At 41.5% G+C, this 20887-nt stretch overlaps 2 protein-coding genes across 2 annotated transcripts in view; both read right to left on the bottom strand.

The window, feature by feature from the left end:
- The window catches only part of LOC139000038 (zinc finger protein 93-like), a 162604-nt gene that overhangs the window by 26365 nt on the left and 115352 nt on the right, over nucleotides 1-20887 (bottom strand). The window lies entirely within an intron of this gene.
- Nucleotides 30-19172, bottom strand: LOC139000044 (zinc finger protein 420-like). The gene is given in 5 exon segments (XM_070402312.1): nucleotides 30-233; nucleotides 235-1689; nucleotides 2509-2582; nucleotides 15883-16009; nucleotides 18165-19172. Coding segments are annotated over 5 exon segments (1791 nt in total). The 5' UTR covers nucleotides 18180-19172; the 3' UTR covers nucleotides 30-113.

The following is a 20887-nucleotide window of genomic DNA, read 5'->3' as shown; positions in this document are numbered from 1 at the left end:
CTCTATATTATGAACTTTCTGATGATAAGTAAGAGCTGAGGACCTACTATAAGCTTTGCCACATTCTTTACATTTATAGGGTTTCTCTCCAGTATGAACTCTCTGATGATAAGTTAGATTTGTTGCCCCACTGAAGGCTTTGCCACATTCTCTACATTTATAAGGCTTCTCTCCAGTGTGAACTCTCTGATGCTTACTAAGATTTGAGAACTTACTAAAGGCTTTGCCACACTGTCTACATTCATAAGGCTTCTCTCCAGTATGAACTCTCTGATGTTCAGTAAGGGTTGAGGACCTGTTGAAGGCTTTGCCACATTCTCTACATCTATAGGGCATCTCTCCAGTATGAACTCTCTGATGATAAGTAAGGTCTGTTGCCACAATGAAGGCTTTGCCACATTCTCTACATTTATAAGGCTTCTCTCCAGTATGAAGTTTCTGATGTCGATTAAGGTTTGAGGAGGTACTGAAAGATTTGCCACATTCACTACATTGATAAGGGTTCTCTCCAGTGTGACTACTCTGATGAAGACTACACCTTGAGGGCCTCCTAAAGGCTTTGCCACATTCTCTACATTTATAAGGCTTCTCTCCAGTATGAACTCTCTGATGATAAGTAAGAGATGAAGAGCTGGTAAAGGCTTTGCCACACTCTCTACATTTATAAGGCTTCTCTCCAGTATGAACTCTCTGATGAAAAGTAAGTGTTGATGCCGCACTGAAGGCTTTGCCACATTCTCCACATTGATAGGGCTTCTCTCCAGTATGAACTCTCTGATGATAAACAAAGCTTGATGTTGCACTGAAGGCTTTGCCACATTCTCCACATTGATAGGGCTTCTCTCCAGTATGCACTCTCTGATGATAAGCAAAGCTTGATGGTGCACTGAAGGCTTTGCCACATTCTTTACATTTATAAGGCCTCTCTCCAGTATGAACTCTCTGATGTTGAATGAGGATCGAGGATTCAGTGAAGGCTTTGCCACATTCTCGACATTTATAAGGCTTCTCTCTGGTATGAACACTCTGATGACGACGACACTTTGAGGACCTCTTGAAGGCTTTGCCACACTCTCCACATTTATATGGTTTCTCTGCAGTATGAGTTATCTGATGGCCAGAAAGGGTTGTGGAGCTCCTGAAGGCTTTGCCACATTCTCTACATTTATAAGGCTTCTCTCCGGTATGAATTCTCTTATGATAAATAAAGGCTGAGGACCGGCTGAAGGCTTTGCCACATTCTCTACATTTATAAGGCTTCTCTCCAGTATGAATTCTCTCATGTTCACGAATATTTGAAAGGAAATTAAATGTTTTGCCACATTCTTTACATTTGTAATGTTTTTCTCCAGAATGGATTTTCTTAAGTTTATTTAGATTGAGTATTTGACTGAAGAGTCTCGTACATGGATTAAATTTGTAAGCTTTCTCTCTGGTATGAATATTATCTCGTTCAGTATGATTTGAAGATTGTTTCCAAGGTTTCTCACATTTTATTCCTTTGTTTGTTTTTGCCACAGTATGAATAAACTGAAGCATACTTTGATTTGACATTTGTTCAAAGACTTTTCCACCATTATAATGGTTCTCTGGAAGCTGAATTTTCTGTTTTATATTAGAATTTGACCCTTGTTTAAAATTTTTCCAATGTTCCTTGCATTGATAACTTCTGACTTCATTGCATATATTCTGGTAATCATTGAAGATGGAAAGGGCTTTAGTGACAGCTATAATTTCATTAAACATGTACTCTTTCAAATAACTATTCTGTGATAACTATTAAAACATGATGTATAAAAAAAACAACAACACTCCTTCCATGCTGGTGTGACTCAGGTGGTGAGCAACAAACCATGAACCAGGAGGTCACAGTTTGACTCCTGGTCAGCGTACATGCCTGAGCTGTGGTTTTGATCCCCAGTGGGGAGTGTGCAACAGCCAACCAGGCGGTCAATGATTTCTCTCTCTCTTCTCCCTTCCTCTCTTAAATCGATAAAGACATATTTAAAAAAAGATTCCTATATTTATATAAATTATAGACATTTGTATGAAAAACATTTCTCAATGGAAGTATAATGACACCTTAATACAGAAGTCAACAAATTAATTGAATTTAAATTTTCTATGTGTATAAATCACTACATTCCAGAAATGATTGAAAATGTAATCCGATACTACACTGTAATAATTCGTATACTTACAGCATAGTTTATTAAATTCATATATTTTCAGTATTTTCATTCAAAGAATGTATAATATTAAAAACATTATATTCGGTCTTCACATTTAGAAGCACATTAATTTACAAATATAACTAATTTAAATTGGGAGTATTGCCAAATGTGTAATACCTTTGACCTCATTAATTGACAATGATTTTATTATGAATAACTGTACCAGTTTACTCCTGTCCATGTCAAAATAATTTTTTCTCATCTTACACTCCTCCTCAAATTCCAAGGCTTTCCCTAAATGTACATTATCAAAGCCATACCTTCCATATCTTACCAGTATTATTTTAGGGAATAAATCTCCTATTTTTGGCTTTTGCAAAAAGGCGTGGTTGTCTTCGGATAAGATAGCTGAAAGATATGAAATACAGTTTCACAGTTAGGACATTCAGGGGAATGAATACACACTGAATTTACCAACAATTACTCACCAAATTACATGTCTGAGTACTCCAAAATTAAGTTAAATGTTCAAAGCAAGACCAAGACAGGCAGAATAAAGAAAAGTCACATCAAAGAGGGTTAAAAAGTTGCTTACATTTTGCACCAAAACTTCAAAACACCCTAGCAAACTGTGGCAGTATTATAAGAAAACTCCCACTTCCCAGTTTCTTCTCTGAGGAGCTAGAGATGACGGTACAGGATGTATTCAATGATCTTGTGGTTTTGTAGCATCTTGAAGAACATGTTTTTATTCTGCATGATACAGAGTGCTAAAATAATGGCATTACTGGTACATGGTGAATGCATTGTAATGGCTGCTAAAAAGAAAAAGTGGGTGCCTGGCCCACATGGTTCAGCGGCTGTGCATCAACCTATGAACCAGGGCATCACAGTTCGATTCCTGGTCAGGGAACATGCCCGGGTTGTGAGCTCAATCCCCAGTGTGCGGGATGCAGGAGTCAGCGGATCAATAATTATCTCTCTGGGGGACATATGTAATAATTTCAACAATAAAGAACTATTAAAAATAAATAATAATTCTCTCTCATCATTGATGTTTCTATTGTTCACTCTCTCTTCCTCTCTGAAATCAATTAAAAAGTATTTAAGAAAGAAAAAAGTGCTGAAACCCGTTTGGCTCAGTGGATAGAGCAGCCGTGGGCAAACTACGGCCCACGGGCCGGATCCGGCCCGTTTGAAATTAATAAAACTAAAAAAAAAAAAAAAAAAAAAAAAAAGACCGTACCCTTTTATGTAATGATGTTTACTTTGAATTTATATTAGTTCACACAAACACTCCATCCATGCTTTTGTTCCGGCCCTCCGGTCCAGTTTAAGAACCCATTGTGGCCCTCGAGTCAAAAAGTTTGCCCACCCCAGGGATAGAGCGTCGGCCTGCGGACTGAAAGGTCCAAGGTTCAATTCTGGTCAAGGGCATGTACCTGGGTTGTGGGCACATCCCCAGTGGGTGATGTGCAGGTGGCAGCTGATCGATGTTTCTCTCTCATCAATGTTTCTAACTCTCTATCTCTCTCCCTTCCTCTCTGTTAAAAATCAATAAAATATATTTTTTTTAAAAAAGAAAGAAAAAAGAAAAGGTGGGAAGTTGTTCAAACACTATAGACTGCAATACTGAAGACAGTTATCAAGAACAAAAAGATCTTTGGGGTTCTGGGAAAGAAATAGAAAATTATTTAGGTGCCTTGTTGTGTTGTATTTTGTGCCTTTAAATCAACGGAGCAGATCCAAGCAAGAGCAGCCTCCTGATCACCACACCCTCTGTCTGAGAAACAGCACCTGTACGTGAAGCCTTTCCCCACCAGCCAGAAGAGCCACCACAGCTGTGAACAGCACCCACCAGAGGAGCTGCTGCCAACTGAGGAGCAGCTGCTACCGCAACCACCCAAGGAGCAACCACAGCCTAAGGAGCCACTGCCACCCAGGGAGCAGCCACTGAACGACTCAACATCTAGATATGTCGGTGAGATCAAACATGGGTAGGCAAAGAAACCCCCAAAGGAAAGAAAAGGTGAACTCGCCAGAAGAGCAGCTAAGTGAGACAGAGGCATGCAACATGACAGAAAAATAATTCAGAATAAGGGCCCTTGCGTGCATAAACGGGATGGAGGAAAAAATCAACAACATATGCAAGAAGCAAGATGAAACAGATGAAAAAATCAACTACTTATGCAAGAAGCAAGAAGAAACAGATGAAAAAATCAATAACTTATGCAAGACCCAAGAAGAAATGAAGAGCGATATAGCTGCAATAAAAAACACCATTGAAAGCATCAACAGTAGACTAGGAGCAGCGGAGGACCGAATTAGTGAATTAGAAGACAAGGAAGCAAAACACACACAAACTGCACTGCAATTGGAGAAAAAAATTAAAAGACAGGAGGAGAGCCTAAGGGAGCTTTGGGACAACATGAAACGAAACAACATACGAATAATAGGGGTGCCAGAACAACAGAAAGAGGAGCAAGGGTTAGAAAACCTACTCGAAGAAATAATATCAGAAAACTTCCCTGAGGTGGGGAAGAAAAAAGTCACACAAGCACAAAGAGTCCCAAACAAGGTGAACCCGAAAAGACCCACACCAAGACACATCATAATTACCATGGCAAATGTTCAGGACAAAGAGAGAATCTTACAGGCTACAAGAGAGAGACGGAAAGTTACATACAAGGAATCTCCCATTAGATTATCAAATGATTTCTCAACAGAAACACATCAGGCCAGAAAAGAATGGACGGAAATTTACAAAGTGATGCAAAGCAAAGGACTGAATCCAAGAATACTCTATGCAGCAATGCTATCATTCAAAATTGAAGGGGAAATAAGAAGCTTCATAGACAAAAAAAGGCTAAGGGAGTTTATCACCACCAAGCCAGCAATGCTAAAAGGACTGGTGTAAAAATAAATAAAAAGCTCAGAAAGAAAACGGCCACACAAAAAAAGAAATGGCTACAAACAAGTACCTTTCTTTTTTTTTTTAATATATTTTATTGATTTTTTACAGAGAGGAAGGGAGAGAGATAGAGAGTTAGAAACATCTATGAGAGAGAAACATCGATCAGCTGCCTCCTGCACACTTCCTACTGGGGATGTGCCTGCAACCAAGGTACATGCTCTTGACCGGAATCGAACCTGGGACCTTTCAGTCTGCAGGCTGACGCTCTATCTACTGAGCCAAACCGGTTACGGCAAGTACCTTTCAATAATAACTTTAAACGTAAACGGACTAAATGCTCCAACCAAAAGACATGGAGTGGCTGAATGGATAAAAAAACATGACCCATACATCTGCTGTCTACAAGGGACCCACTTCATTAGAAGGGACTCACACAGACTGAAAGCGAAGGGATGGAAAAATATCTTTCAGGCAAATGGAAAGGAAAAGAAAGCTGGGGTAGCAATACTTATATCGGACAAAATAGACCTCAAAGTGAAGGCCATAACAAGAGATAAGGAAGGCCACTTCATAATACTAAAGGGATCAATACAACAAGTCGATATAACCCTGGTAAACACATATGCACCCAATGCAGGAGCACCCAAATACTCCTGGAAGATATCAAAGGAGAGATCGACAACAATACAATCATAGTAGGGGACTTTAATACACCACTGACATCACTGGATAAGTCCTCTAGACAAACAATCAGCAAAGAAACAGCAATCCTAAATGACTCACTAGATCAGATGGACTTAATAGACATCTTCAGAACACTTCACCCCAAAGCCGCGGAATATACATTCTACTCAAGTGCTCATGGGACAGATTCAAAAATAGACCACATATTGGGTCACAAGCAAAGTTTCCACAAATTCAAGAAGATTGAAATCATGAAAAGCATCTTCTCAGACCACGATGGCATAATATTAGAAATAAACTACAATAAAAACAACCCAAAATACTCAAACACTTGGAAGCTGAATAGCATGTTATTAAATATTGATTGGGTTACCAATGAGATCAAAGAAGAAATTAAAAACATCCTGGAAACTAATGACAATGAAAACACAACAATCCAAAACCTATGGGACACAATGAAAGCAGTCCTGAGAAGGAAGTTTATAGCTCTACAAGCCTATCTCAAAAAACAAGAAAAAATGGTAGTAAATCATCTAACTCTACAACTCAAAGAATTAGAAAGAGAGCAACAAGAAAATCCCAGAGTGAGCAGAAGGAAGGAGATAATAAAGATTAGAGCAGAAATAAATGACATAGAGACCACAAAAAACACAATACAGAAAATCAATGAAACCAAGAGCTGGTTCTTTGAAAGGATAAACAAGATTGACAAACCTCTAGCCAGGCTCACCAAGAAGCAAAGAGAGAGGACCCAAATAAACAAAATCAGAAACGACAGAGGCGAAATAACAACAGACCCCACAGAAATACAAATGATTGTTAAAAAATACTATGGACAGCTCTACTCCAACAAACTAGACAACCTGCAGGAAATGGAAGAATTCCTAGAAAAATACAACATTCAAGCACTCAATCAGGAAGAATCTAAAAATCTCAATAGGCCAATAACTATGGAAGAAATTGAAGCAGTAATCAAAACGGTTCCAGCAAAGAAAAGCCCAGGACCAGACGGCTTCACAGGGGAGTTTTACCAAACATTCAAGGAAGAACTAAAACCTATCCTCCTTAGAATATTCCAAAAAATTCAAGAGGAAGGAACACTTCCAAGCTCATTCTATGAAGCCAGCATCACCCTAATACCAAAACCAGGTAAAGACAACACAATGAAAGAGAATTACAGGCCAATATCCCTCATGAACATAGAGGCCAAAATCCTCAACAAAATCTTAGCAAACCGGATCCAGCAGTACATCAGAAAGATCATACACTAAGACCAAGTAGGATTTATTCCAGGGATGCAAGGATGGTACAATATCCACAAATCAATAAACGTGATACATCACATAAACAAATTGAAAGAAAAAAATCACATGGTCATATCAATTGATGCAGAAAAAGCATTTGACAAAATCCAACACCCATTTTTGATAAAAACTCTCAGCAAGGTGGGAGTAGAAGGATCATACCTCAACATAATAAAAGCCATATATGACAGGCCAACAGCCAACATCATACTCAATGGACAAAAACTAACACCATTTCCCCTAAGAACAGGAACAAGACAGGGATGCCCACTCTCACCACTCCTGTTCAACATACTACTGGAAGTATTAGCCATTGCAATTAGGCAAGAAGAAGAAATAAAAGGCATCCAAATTGGAAAAGAGGAAGTAAAACTGTCCTTATTTGCAGATGACATGATATTATACATACAAAACCCTAGAGTCTCCATCAAAAAGCTACTAGACTTAATACATGAATTTGGCAAGGTAGCAGGATACAAAATTAACCCCAAGAAATCTGAGGCATTTCTATACACCAATAGTGAACTTTCAGAAAGAGAGATTAGAAAACAATCCCATTTACCATCGCACCAAAAAAATTAAGATACCTAGGAATAAACTTAACTAAAGAGGTAAAAGACCTCTACTCAGAAAACTACAGGACGTTGAAAAAAGAGATAGAGGAAGACATAAAGAGATGGAAGAACATACCATGTTCATGGATTGGTAGAATCAACATCATTAAAATGTCCATACTACCCAAAGCAATTTATAAATTCAACGCACTTCCCATCAAAATACCAACAGCATACTTCACAGATCTAGAATGAACTCTCCAAAAATTCATTTGGAATAAAAAAAGACCCCGAATAGCTGCAGCGGTCCTGAGAAAGAAGAAAGTAGGTGGGATCTCAATACCAGATATCAAGCTGTATTACAAAGCCACTGTTCTCAAAACTACCTGGTACTGGCACAAGAACAGGCATATAGATCAATGGAATAGAATAGAGAACACAGAAATCGGCCCGAACCAATATGCTCAATTAATATTTGACAAAGGAGGAAAGAACATTCAATGGAGCCATGACAGTCTCTTCAATAAGTGGTGTTGGAAAAATTGGACAGATATATGCAAGAAAATGAAACTAGACCACCAACTTACACCATACACAAAAATAAACTCAAAATGGATAAAGGACTTAAATGTACAACGGGAAACCATAAAAATACTATAAGAATCCAAAGGCATCTTGGTTTCTCCTAGCGGAACTTCTTTTTTTAATAAATAAATGGAAGATGGCAACGTAACCACAAAATGAAGTACGTCAAGTCCCAGGACTGTCTGTATCTACACAAAAGCCTACAAGGTGCTCTTTATAACATCTTCATAATTTCAAAAAAAATGGAAGCAACAACAACAAAAAAATGGAAGCAACAAAGGTGTGTGTCAACAAGTGAATGGATAATTAAACTGAGGTATATACAACAGAAAATTATTCAGCACTATAAATAATACATCAAAACATGAAGAGATAGGATAGAAACTTAGATACATAGAATTAAGTGAAAGAATCCAATCTACCTGGTCAGGTAGCTGAATTGGTTATAGCATTACCCAAATATACCATGGATGGGGATTCTATCTTGGATCAGGGCACATACGAAAATCCATCATAAATAAATGTATACATAAGTGGGACAACAAATTGATGTTTCCCTCTCTCAAAAAATCAATGCAAAAAATAAAGAATCCAATTTGAAAAGGTGACATATTATTATAAGATAACTATGACATTTCAGAAAAGAAAATGAAGAACCCAGTAAACAAATCAATGGTTACTAGAGTGTAGGGAAAATAGGGAAGAACAGGCAGAGTAAATAGAATCATTAGATCCTAGAAGCTAACCTGTATACTATCATTTTGGAAATGTGCCATCATAAATTTTTCCTCATCTTTACAGTGTACAAAGCTGCAGTGAACCCTAAGGTGAACTACAACTCTGAGTGATAATAATGTGCCAATGTAGCTTCCAATATATGATCAATGTACCACTGGTAAAAAACATACAGAAGGGGCAGGTGATGCAGGGAGCATGTGGGAATTGTCATTAAGTCTACAGCATTTTGCTGTGCATCTAAAAGTGATCTTTATTTTGTTTTGAAAATATATTTTTATTGATTCCAGAGATGAAAGGATGGAAACATCAATGATGAAAGAGAATCATTGATCGGCTGCCTCCTGTATGCCCCACACTGAGGATCTAGCCCACAACACTGCATGTGTCCCAACCAGGAATCGAACTGTAACCTCCTCATTCATAAGGTCGACACTCAACCACTGAGCAACACAGGCCTGGCTAAAAGTGCTCCTCGATCATAGACTTTTTCTTTGAAGTATCTGATCTCAGGTCCGGGAAGCTTTCTTATCGTTTTCTGCTGTTGTTGTTGTTGTAATCCTTACCCAAGGATAATTTTCCACTGATTTTTTTAAAATATATTTTTATTGATTTCAGAGAGGAAGGGAGGGGGAGAGAGAGAGAGAGATAGAAACATCAATGATGAGAGAGGATCATTGATCAGCTGCTTCCTGGAGGCCCCCTACTGGGGATCAAGCTTACAACCCCGGCATGTGCCCTTGACTGGAATCGAACCTGGGACCTTTCGGTCCGCAGGCCAACGCTCTATCCACTGAGCCAAACCAGTTAGGGCTCCACTGATTTTTTATGTTTACATATTTTTAAATATAGTTTTATTGACTTCAGAGAGGAAGGCAGAGGGAGAGAGGGATAGAAACATCAATGATTACAGTGGTCATTGACCGGCTGAGTCCTACATGCCCCGCTCTGGGGATCGAGCCCACAACCTGGGCATTTATCCAGACTGGGAATCGAACCAGGACCTCCTGGTTCATGGGTTGACACTCAACCACTGAGCTATGCCAGCCAGGCTCCACTGATTTTTAAAGAAAGTGGAATGAAGGGACAGAAGGGGGAGAGTGAGAGAGAAAGAAACTGATTACTAGCCCTCCACACATGCCCCAATGGGGCAGGGATTGAACCCATGACCCTTTGGTGTGCGGGTGGATGTCCTAACCACTGAACCACATCAACCAGCATTTTCCTATCATTTTTTCATGCACATATAATAAATAAACATTTGTAACCTACATAAAAAACAACAATACAAGATGTCACTTCAGAAGAATAAGGATGACCAGGATCAAAGAAACAAAGTATAGGGGGATGGGAGTGGCCAGGGAGAGGTCAATGTTGGGAAAAGGAGACATATGGAATACTATATGTAATACTTTAAAAAATAATTTTAAAAAAACAAAGTGTATCAAGTGTTTTATAAACTGTTGAGAAAATGGACCCTATACATGGCTTAATGAAACATCAATTGGTGCCAACAGTATGAAAAACACAGTAGCATTTGTAAAAAAATTACAAACAGAATAATCCCATGATGCAGCCATCCCATTTCTAGGTATTTATAAAAAAAGAACATTTACAAGACAAATGACAGGAGACATTTGCACATCTGTGCCCATTCTAATGTTATTCACAAAAGCCAGTGATAGGTGCAAACTACTCAAAGGTTCATGCATAGTTGAATTAATGAAGAAAGTTTACTATATATGTACAATGGGAGACGATTCTGCCATGAAACAGAAGTAGATCAATACAGAGAGAAACCTTGAGGGCATTTTTTAAGTGAAGCACACAAGTGACAAAGAGAAAGAAACTGTAGGGTTTCCCTTAGGTGAGTAATCTAATGTCCTTCACCTCAAAAAAAAAAAAAAAAAAAAAGGAGTTATGGGCCTTGCTTTTAAAACAAATGAGGAAGTAGTTTTTTAATGCATATTAAAGATGAATGTTTTGAGAGTTCAAATGCACAAGGTGAGTATACTGAATACCACTGGACTGTACAGCTACAGATGGTAAAGATGGTAGATTTTTAATCACGTTATTGTGTTTTTAAAAATCTTTATTGATTTTTTTTTTTAATGTATTTTGATTTTTTTACAGAGAGGAAGGGAGAGGGATAGAGAGCCAGAAACATCAATGAGAGAGAAACATCCACCAGCTGCCTACTGCACACCCCCGATTGGGAATGTGCCCGCAACCATGGTACATGCCCTTGACCGGAAACGAACCTGGGACCTTTCAGTCCGCAGGCCGACGCTCTATTCACTGAGGCAAACCGGTTTGGCGATCTTTATTGATTTTTATAGAGAGGAAGGGAGAGCAAGAAACATCAATGTGAAAGAGAAGCATTGATCCTCTGCCTTCTACATACACAGCAACCACGACTGAGCCCAAACCTAGGTACGTGCCCTGAACAGGAATTGAACCGGTGATCTTTCAGTGTAGGAGACGATGATATAACCAACTGAACCACACAGGCCAGCTCTAGTCACGTTTTTTACCAAAATTGAAAATAAAAAATAACATCTAAAAGAGACAGAATTATAAAACTTTTCAAAAACTACCTTCGGTGGTAACAAGTTTTTATCTTACATAAAGAGAATATAAATTCATCCATAAAAACAACTATTAAGTGCACATATAATAAATAAACACTTGTAACCTACATAAATATAGGGGGGAGACAGAAAGAGAAACATGTGCCACTGGGCCCTACAGAATGCCTACTTGGGCGAGGCTACAAAGTCAAGTAGCCTAATACACATAGGTTATAATACATGTAACCTATGTGCATAACTACACAGGAAAAAGCAACCATACTCCAACACCTGAGCAGAAGAAGAAACAAAGTGAGTTATGAGCAAAGTAGTGGTAAGGGTTACAGACAAACATGCACATGACTTTAATGGAAACAGACATAAGGCTGACTCATACTTGAATGTCCTCCGGGTATGTGTTGAGAACTATCATTCACTTCCCTCATTTATTAACAAAAACTACAAATGCAAAGAACTAAACATGGGGTATCTATCACAACAAAGGAAACACTCAACCTGAGTGCACTGGGGCTGAGTGAGACTGAGGGATGCTGGAGTCACAGGATTTCCTTTTTTTTTTTTTTTTTAATGTTTATTATTTTTAAATATATTTTTATTGATTTCAGAGAGGAAGGGAGAGGAGGGAGAGAGAGATAGAAACATCAATGATGAGAGAGAATCATTGATCGGCTGCTTTCTGCACGCCCACACTGGGGATCGAGCCTGCAACCCGGGCATGTGCCCTTGACCGGAATTGAACTGGGGACCTTTCAGTCCACTGGTCGAACCAAACTGGCTAGGGCAGGATTTCCTCTTAAAGGGCCTGCACACGGACTTACTCTTGGACTCACTCACTCTGAGCTCTAGCACCAGGGCATCAGCTGGACAGACAGGGAGAAACTGAATTGTCTGTCTGTCGTCAGTCCACAGCTGGAAGGGCAGGTTTCTGTCAGAGAAAAGTGCTGCTAGAATCCACTGTTCATTTCTGAGACCTTCCCACAAAGCCAGCAAGCGCGCACCATATGGGTCTCCATCAACCTGGTTAACACTGTAGCTTTGACCTAATGACTGCTGGAGAACTTGTCCTACCCAACTTGGGGGCCCGCCCGACCTGCTTTGCTAGGTTTAATGGCTTTTCCATAAAAATGGCCTCTTTTTTCTCATGCTTCAGACGTTCCCCAAATCCCTCAAACAAGCAGCACTTGGCTTTCATGTGCCCCGTACGTCACTCTTACGTGGCTTGAGGCTTGGGTTTGGTGGCAACTAGTTTTGGGTGGCAGCTGGACCTCTCCTGGGCAACTCCAAGGTAACACAAGCAGCAGCCATTGCCCAGCTGGTGTAGCTCAGTGGTTGAGCATTGACCCATGAACCAAGAGGATGCTGGTCCAATTCCCAGTCAGGGCACATGCCTGGACTGCAGGCTCCAGGCACAGTCGGGGGTGTGCAGGAGGCAGCTGATCAATGATGTTTCTATCTCTCTATCCTTCTCCCTTCCTCTCTCTCTAAAATCAATAAAAACATATTTAAGAAGAAAAAAGAAATATCCATTTGCAGGTCGCTCTATAGCTCGTATCAAGTGGCCCCAGAAAGACACATGTGGTGACTGACTTTGGCCCACACCTCCTGGAAGGCCCCAGAGCCAGTCCATTTGTCAGATAGCTTCATCCTCCCCCCACCCGGCCCCCGCCAGATAACAACCCAACAACCTCCAGGAGAGACACACTCACGGGGCAGACTTGGTGGTCACTCAAGCCCCACACTCAAGAGGCTTGACCTAAGCACTGCTGCTTTTCTTCTGAAGTTGCAGATGGTCCTCACAGTCAATCTGCCTAGGGCAGTGATGGCGAACCTTTTGCGCTCGGCGTGCCAGCATTTTGAAAAACCCTAACTTAACTCTGGTGCCGTGTCACATATAGAAATTTTTTGATATCTGCAACCATAGTAAAACAAAGACTTATATTTTTGATATTTATTTTATATATTTAAATGCCATTTAACCAAGAAAAATCAACCAAAAAAATGAGTTCACGTGTCACCTCTGACACGCGCCATAGGTTCGCCATCACTGGCCTAGGGGATGATCCCTTCAGTAATATGCCAACAACAATCAAGGCTCCACGACTGCAGGACAGAAAACACAACCCACACACAGCACAGACCTGGAGCACCTAGCTGGAGTGACTCAGGAGGGCGTGCCACTGGGCCCTACAGAATGCCTACTTGAGCGAGGCTACAAAGTCAAGCAGATGGCGCAGCTCTACCTAATACACAGAGACAAACACAAAGACCCAGCCAAGTGAGAAGACAAAAAAACAGGTCCCAAATACAAGAAAAGGAGAAATCTCCAGAAGAAATGGAGGCAAGCAGACTACCAGACACAGAGTTCAAAGCAATGGTTATAATAATGTTCAAGAAACATCACGAAAACTTCAATAGAATAAAAAAGAACATGGAAACCATTAAACATATCAGTCAGAAATGAAGAATCCATTAATGAAATAAATTTAAACATTAGAGGGAATCTAGAGTAGAGTAGATGAATGCCCAATTCCGTTTGGCTCAGTGGATAGAGCATCCACCCAAGGAATGAAGAATCCTGGGTTCGATTCTGGGCAAGAGCATGTACCTCGGTTGCAGGCTTGAACCCCAGCCCTGGTAAGCTCATATGGGAGGCAACCAATCGATGTGTCTCTCTCACATCAGTGTTTCTCTTTCTGTCTCCCCAATATCCTGGCACTCTCTCTCTAAAAATCAATGGAACAATATCCTTGGGTAAGGATTAACAAAAAATAAATAAACAAATAAAGTAGAATAGATGACTAAGAGTATCAAATCAGAGATTTGGAATATAAGGAAGCATATTAACATCTAATTAGAACATCAAAAAGCGTTGGCCTGCGGACTGAAGGGTCCCAGGTTCGATTCCGGTCAAGGGCATGTACCTGGGTTGCGGGCACATCCCCAGTAGGAGATGTGCAGGAGGCAGCTGATCGATGTTTCTCTCTCATCGATGTTTCTAACTATCTCTCTCCCTTCCTCTCTGTAAAAAATCAATAAAATATATTTAAAAAAATAAATAAATAAAAATAACATACAGAGATCCAACAGCAGACTAGAGGATCCCAAGAATCAAGTCAAAGATTTCAAATACGAAGAAGCAAAAAATACCCAACAGGAAAAGCAAAACGAAAAAAGAATCCAAAAATATGAACATAGTGTAAGGAGCCTTTGGGACAACTTCAAACGTACCAATATCTGAATTATCGGGTGCCAGAAAAAGAGAGAGAGCAAGATACTGAAAGCTTATTAGAAGAAATCATGACAGAAAACTTCCCCTACCTGATGAAAGAAATAGACTTACAAGTCCAGGAAGCAAAGAGAACCCCAAATAAGAGGAATCCAAAGAGGACCACACCAAGACACATCATAATTAAAATGCCAAGAGCAAAAGACAAAGAGAGAATCTTAAAAAAAGCAAGAGAAAAACAGTTAGTTACCTACAAGGGAGTACCCTATACAACTGTCAGCTGATTTCTCAACAGAAACCAGGCAGGCCAGAAGGGAGTGTCAAGAAATATTCAAAGTGATGAATAGCAAGAACCTACAACCAAGATTACTCAACCCAGCAAAGCTATCATTTAGAATTGAAGGTCAGATAAAGAGCTTTACAGACAAGAAAAAGCTAGGTTATATGAAATGCTGAAGGATATTCTTTAAAAAGAGGAAAAAGAAAAAGGTAAAGTTAAAAATTATGAAAAACTAAGTGACAACAAATAAATATCTATCAACAAGTGAACCTAAAAATTAAGTCAGAATAAACTGGTGAATATAATAGAAGCAGGGGCATAGAAAGGGAGTGGACTGACAATTATTGGGGGGTAAGGAGGTGTGGGGGGTGCAGGAAGAGACTGGACAAAAATCTTACACCTATGGATGAGGACAGTGGGGGGGGGGGGGGGAAGGGGAATGGGGTGGGGTGGGGTGGGAACGAGGTGGAGGGGAGTTATGGGGGGGGGGGGAGGAACATCTGTAATAATCTGAACAATAAAGATTTATTAATAAAAACAAATAGAAGACATGGTAGAATATTTGAATATTATAGAAAATTATTCCCTAAAATACTGTTTTCTGACTGAACCTTAATTAGTCAAGAAGACAAGTAAAATTTTCAAACACTGAGTTCCTCATTCACATACATAACAAAGCCATTCTTTTCTAAACCAGAAACTGCCCATTTGTTTCCTAAGAGCATGAATAAGAAAGTCTACCCTAGAAAGCAGAAGACTCCTAGAGATGTTAAAATAATAAAGGAAACAAAACCCTGAGAGTGGAAGAGGAACTCAGGAAGGAAGTCATCCTCACCCAGGGAGACCAGGTTGCTGTAGTTCTCCAACATCACATCCAGGTACAATATCCGCTGAGCTGGGTCCAGGCATTCCCACTCCTCCAGAGAGAAATCTATGGCCACATCCCTGAAGGTCAATGGTCCCTGAAAGGAAAGACAAGTTTATCAAGCTGTCACCAGAAGAGCTCATAATGTAAGCCAACATGAAAACAGTGTTAGGAGATAAAGAAAAAAATGAAGGAAAAAAAAGAAACAAAAAAGAAACATAGATCAGCTGCCTCCTGCACACCCCCCACTGGGGATGTGCCCGCAACCAAGGTACATGCCCTTGACCAGAATCGAACCTGGGACCCTTGAGTCCACAAGCCAATGCTCTATCCACTGAGCCAAACCGGTTAAGGTGGAAAATAAACTTTAAAATGAGGGCATCGACACGGGAATATGGGTTTCTGAGGGCTGTGTTTGAATTGTTCACAGTCAGTGGTGTGTATTTCTCAGCTGGAGATGTCATGCTCAGTTGGAGGCATAATTACAGCCTGAAGTGTAACACAGTCAACCACGACTGCACTTTTCTAAAAATACAGATTCTGAGCCAGGTTCTCAGATGGGGCCTGCGTTTCCACATGTGTAACAAGCTCACTTTTCACTTGTGATGCCAATGTTTATGGTCCATTTGTCATACTTCTGAATAAACAGAAGAGAAAACACAGGAAAAAATTCATACATAACTTTTAAGTGAAAGTATTTTTCAATGGAATTTATAGTTTTCATGGAATAGGACACACAGAAACCACAATCCTATTTGAAATTTTACTATGAGTATTCTTAGAACAAGATTATTCTCCCTTTGATAGAATATTTTCTGAAACATATTAATTAAAGTTACTAGTAAACCTTCAATTTTATTCCAAACTCGATCTACAATTAAAAAAGAAACAAACTCAGGTCGATACCCATAAAGAAAACTCATGAATATTCACAGCAGTTTCTGTAACTGAGAAGAAGAATAAAGACAGGTTAAGCAAGTAAGAAAATATAGCTCAAACGATGTTAACATTTTATGTAGAGACACACACTTATGAGAACTTACCTACAATTTAAAATGGATAGAAAAAAAGAATTATCATGTCAATGAAGTCACGGTTATTTTGTGATTCCATAAATTTCATGAACATCCTTGTGAATGATACCCTTTGTGTATTATAAACACAATAAGGAGATGAACTCACATAATGATAGAAAATATGTTGGACCTATTGTTTCTAAGTCGCTAATGCATTTGGAAATTTTTATGTGTCATTAGTGGAGAGCTACAATCATAGAAATTTAACTGAATTGGAGATACATTAATAATATGATTCTTGTAAACTTTCTGGAAAATATAAAAAGTGACTATGTCGAGTATGTCCATGAATGAGTGTAGAATATAAAAAAATTTACAGCAAGAAGGCCTCATTGGTTGAAGCTCCCATGTCAAAAGCCAGTGATATGTAGGAAATAAAAGTAGGGCTTTTATTTTTTTTAAGTAAATAGAAGCTAAGACGAAGAGGGGGGCTTCTGGATGGTCTGTGCACATCTCTCAATAAATTCTACGATTAGGGGAGCATCTCAGCCAAGGGAATATCAGGTGAACTGGAACAATGGATATCAAGTGACTGAGGCGCAGGAAAGGACATGTCATAGGAAAAATACATAAATAAGCAAGTCATTATGTGAAAATGGTCATAAATAAACATTAATTTTTGCAAGTGTCAATCCATGAGTACCTCTCATGTTCTGTAAAGATTTAAATAGCAAGTCTTTCTTACTAATCTAGTGAGCAAGTCTATTCTCTTTACTCTTCTTTTCAGAACTTGCTGACCTATTCTGAGCAGTAAGATGTGCTTTTCCTTCAGCTTATTCTAGAGCTGATGCTGCAGCCACCTGAACCTAAAAGCTACATTTCCCTTCTTCACCGATACCCGAGCCTCTGAACCCATCCCGGTAGGGATGGTAGACATGGCTGCCTTCCAAGGTTGACCTGTCAGAGAGGGATGTTTTCAGTAAGTGAAAGTCATCAATTAAAGGTGGGAAATCTTCTTGACCTGGTGGAGCCTGCATAACATGAATGCAGAGAAGGCTCTGGGCCAAAGGACAAAACTATATACACTGCTGACCTTGACTATCACAAGAAAACCGGTAATAAAATAAGTAAAGGAAAAGAGCATGAATAGCGCCAATATCAGAAGTGACAGGCTCTAAGTCCACAGATGTCAGAGGAAAAGGAAACATAGCCTGTGACCCAGGACACGTCTTTTACCTGAGAAGCAGCCATTTGGTCCTGGTCCTGATGAGGGTCTGGGTTGTTGTCTCAGGCGAGGATATGTTGAGGAGTCACAGGCTGTGCCTTCAAAGACGACAGCACAGCGTCTCAATCAGCTCACACGACACTCACAGTCAGAAGGACCCGGAAATACAGAAAAGGCCACCCGCTCCTGTCCTGGGTCACAGGAGAGAGTAAGGAACAATGAGCTCCTACATGGAGACCACACTGTGAGTTTTCAAGTGTGTGTCTTCATGTGTCTCTCCTCCCAAAGACATCGACAAACTCCTACAGAAATGAGGAGGTTTCAGGAGTTAAAGCTCACGCTGCTGTACTTAAGCCCCAAACCAAACACAGCACCCCCTTCCCTCCCCTGGATAAAGCCTGCTCCGCACTCTCACAAAGGCATCCTGCACCCCTCCTGCTATCCCTGTCCTCACCTTCCAATTACCCGGAGGCACCTCAGTAACCAATGATGCCCCACCCGGAGTAGCTGTCCAACTCCATGGGGGAAATCACCCGATTGCATGTCTTAAAGCTCTTCAGGGAATCTGAGAATTTATCTCAGTATGTTTTTATTTTTTGTTTTTTTTTTTAAATATATTCTATTGATTTTTTACAGAGAGGAAGGGAGAGAGACAGAGAGCCAGAAACATCGATGAGAGAGAAACATCGATCAGCCGCCTCCCGCACATCCCCCACTGGGGATGTGCCCGCAACCCAGGCACATGCCCTCGACCGGAATCGAACCCAGGACCTCCCAGTCTGCAAGCCGACGCTCTATCCACTGAGCCAAACCGTCCTTGGCTCTCAGTATGTTTTTAAAAAATAAATTAAGTGTCAAACATAGAAAAAGTAAATCCATGGAAGAAACACACACACACACCACAGCGAAAAACCTAAGGCTTCTAATATTCCTTGAAAAAGCAGCAGATTGCCCTAACCGGTTTGGCTCAGTGGATAGAGCCTCGGCCTGAAGACTGAAAGGTCCCAGGTTCAATTCAGGTCAAGAGCATGAATCTTAGTTTCAGGCACATCCCCAGTAGGAGGTGTGCAGGAGGCAGCTGATGGGTGTTTCTCTCTCATCGATGTTTCCAACTCTCTATCTCTCTCCCTCTCTGTAAAAAATCAATAAAATATATTTAAAAAAAGAAAAAAGAAAAAGGATCAGATGGTGACAGATTCAGGTCACCTCCCCATTTCAGTCCCAGGAAATGACAAGGAACCCATGAACAACAGACAAGTCTCTCCCCTCTGAGTAAATAAGGGCTGTAATTGGAAGCAAAATATTATAAAATTCCAAAGCCTTATACACTAGAGATTTATATTTGTCATTCAAACCGGTATAACTAAGACAATTCAGCTGTTAAATTAAATATATAAAGCCATGCTTAGGCAGCATGACTAACTGGTTGAGACGGGACCTATCAACCAGGAGATCATGGTTAGATTCCTAGTCAGGGCATGTGGCCAGGTTGCAGGTTTGATCACGACTGTGGGGCGAGCAGGAGGCAGTTGATGAATGATTCTTGCCTCATTGATGTTTCTAACTCTCTCTCCCTCTCCCTGCCTCCTGGAGATGAACAGATATATATATATCCGCAGCCGATATATCACAACTTAACCATCCACACCCCATCAGCTCACCCCTCACCGAGATCAGGGTTCCCCTCCTCCCACTACATGTATTTCTGTCTGTGGATCTGTCTCTGTCTCCTGCTCCCTTTCCCTCCACTGTGGTCCTTTCCTGTGTCCCCCCCTCTCTCTTGCTCTCTCTCCCCTTTTCTCTCCGTCTGTCCTACACCTGGACCATGAAACTCCTGAAACCTCCTTCCCTTCAGGGGCTCTTTCTCCTGGTCTCTGAGGCTCCATCTCCACACACGTCTGCATCTTCCCCTCCCCACGCCCGCGGCCCCTCTGCTGCCTGTTCCCGTCTGTCCCGTTCCCACAGCTGCTGACTCAGGGCTGCTCCCTCTGCTCCCTCATCCCTGAGCCCCCCTCTCTGTGGACCCCTCGCTGCCCTTCCTCCCGCCCACGTGTCTGTCTCTCACTCCCTCTCCTGACCCCCCAGCCTGGGCCCCCGCCCCCCGCAGTCACCGCGCCCACAAAGCCCCTCCCTGCGGGCAGGTCGCCTCTTCAGGGGACACCGCGTCCTCCCCCTGAGCCCCCCCATGGACACTGTGCTCCCGGGCAGGCAGAAACCTCATTAAATGGGGGTGAGCCTAGGAGGGGGGTGCAACCCCCAGGCCGGGAGCCATCCGGGCTCTTTGGGCGGAAAGCGCCGGGCGGGGGGAGGGCCGCAAAGGGCGGGAACCCCCTGACCCAGACTCTCAGCCCCGCGGGGAGGACCGGCGGCCCCGGGAACGGTTTTCAGCGGGAAAACCGCGCGGCAGGCGGTGGCCACAGCCACAGGCGGAGAGACCCCGGGCCGGGGCCTCCGTTTCCTCCCAAAGGAACGTGGCGCCCGCACCGCGCAGCCTCCGGGACGCGGACTCACCGCTGAGAGAGGCTCCGGGGCGGGGACCCCAACACGGACTTCAGCGCCGGCAGCGCCCTCAGCCTTCCCTGCGGGGAGGGGGACGGGGAGCGTCAGCTTTAAAGACAAACACCCTCCTCAGGGGAACCGCCACCTTCCCCTCCACGGCCGCTTCCGCGTCTGCAAGGAACTGCGCATGCGCCTCCCTGCGGGGTGGGCGGGGCCAGAGCCTGAGCTGAGCGGC

The sequence above is a fragment of the Myotis yumanensis genome, unplaced genomic scaffold (assembly GCF_028538775.1).
Source record: "Myotis yumanensis isolate MYYU_CA2020_CCGP unplaced genomic scaffold, mMyoYum1.0.hap1 SCAF_23, whole genome shotgun sequence".
NCBI classification, from domain to species: domain Eukaryota; kingdom Metazoa; phylum Chordata; class Mammalia; order Chiroptera; family Vespertilionidae; genus Myotis; species Myotis yumanensis.
Note: the sequence above shows the minus strand (reverse complement) of the source record. Positions and strands in the feature narration are given on the sequence as shown.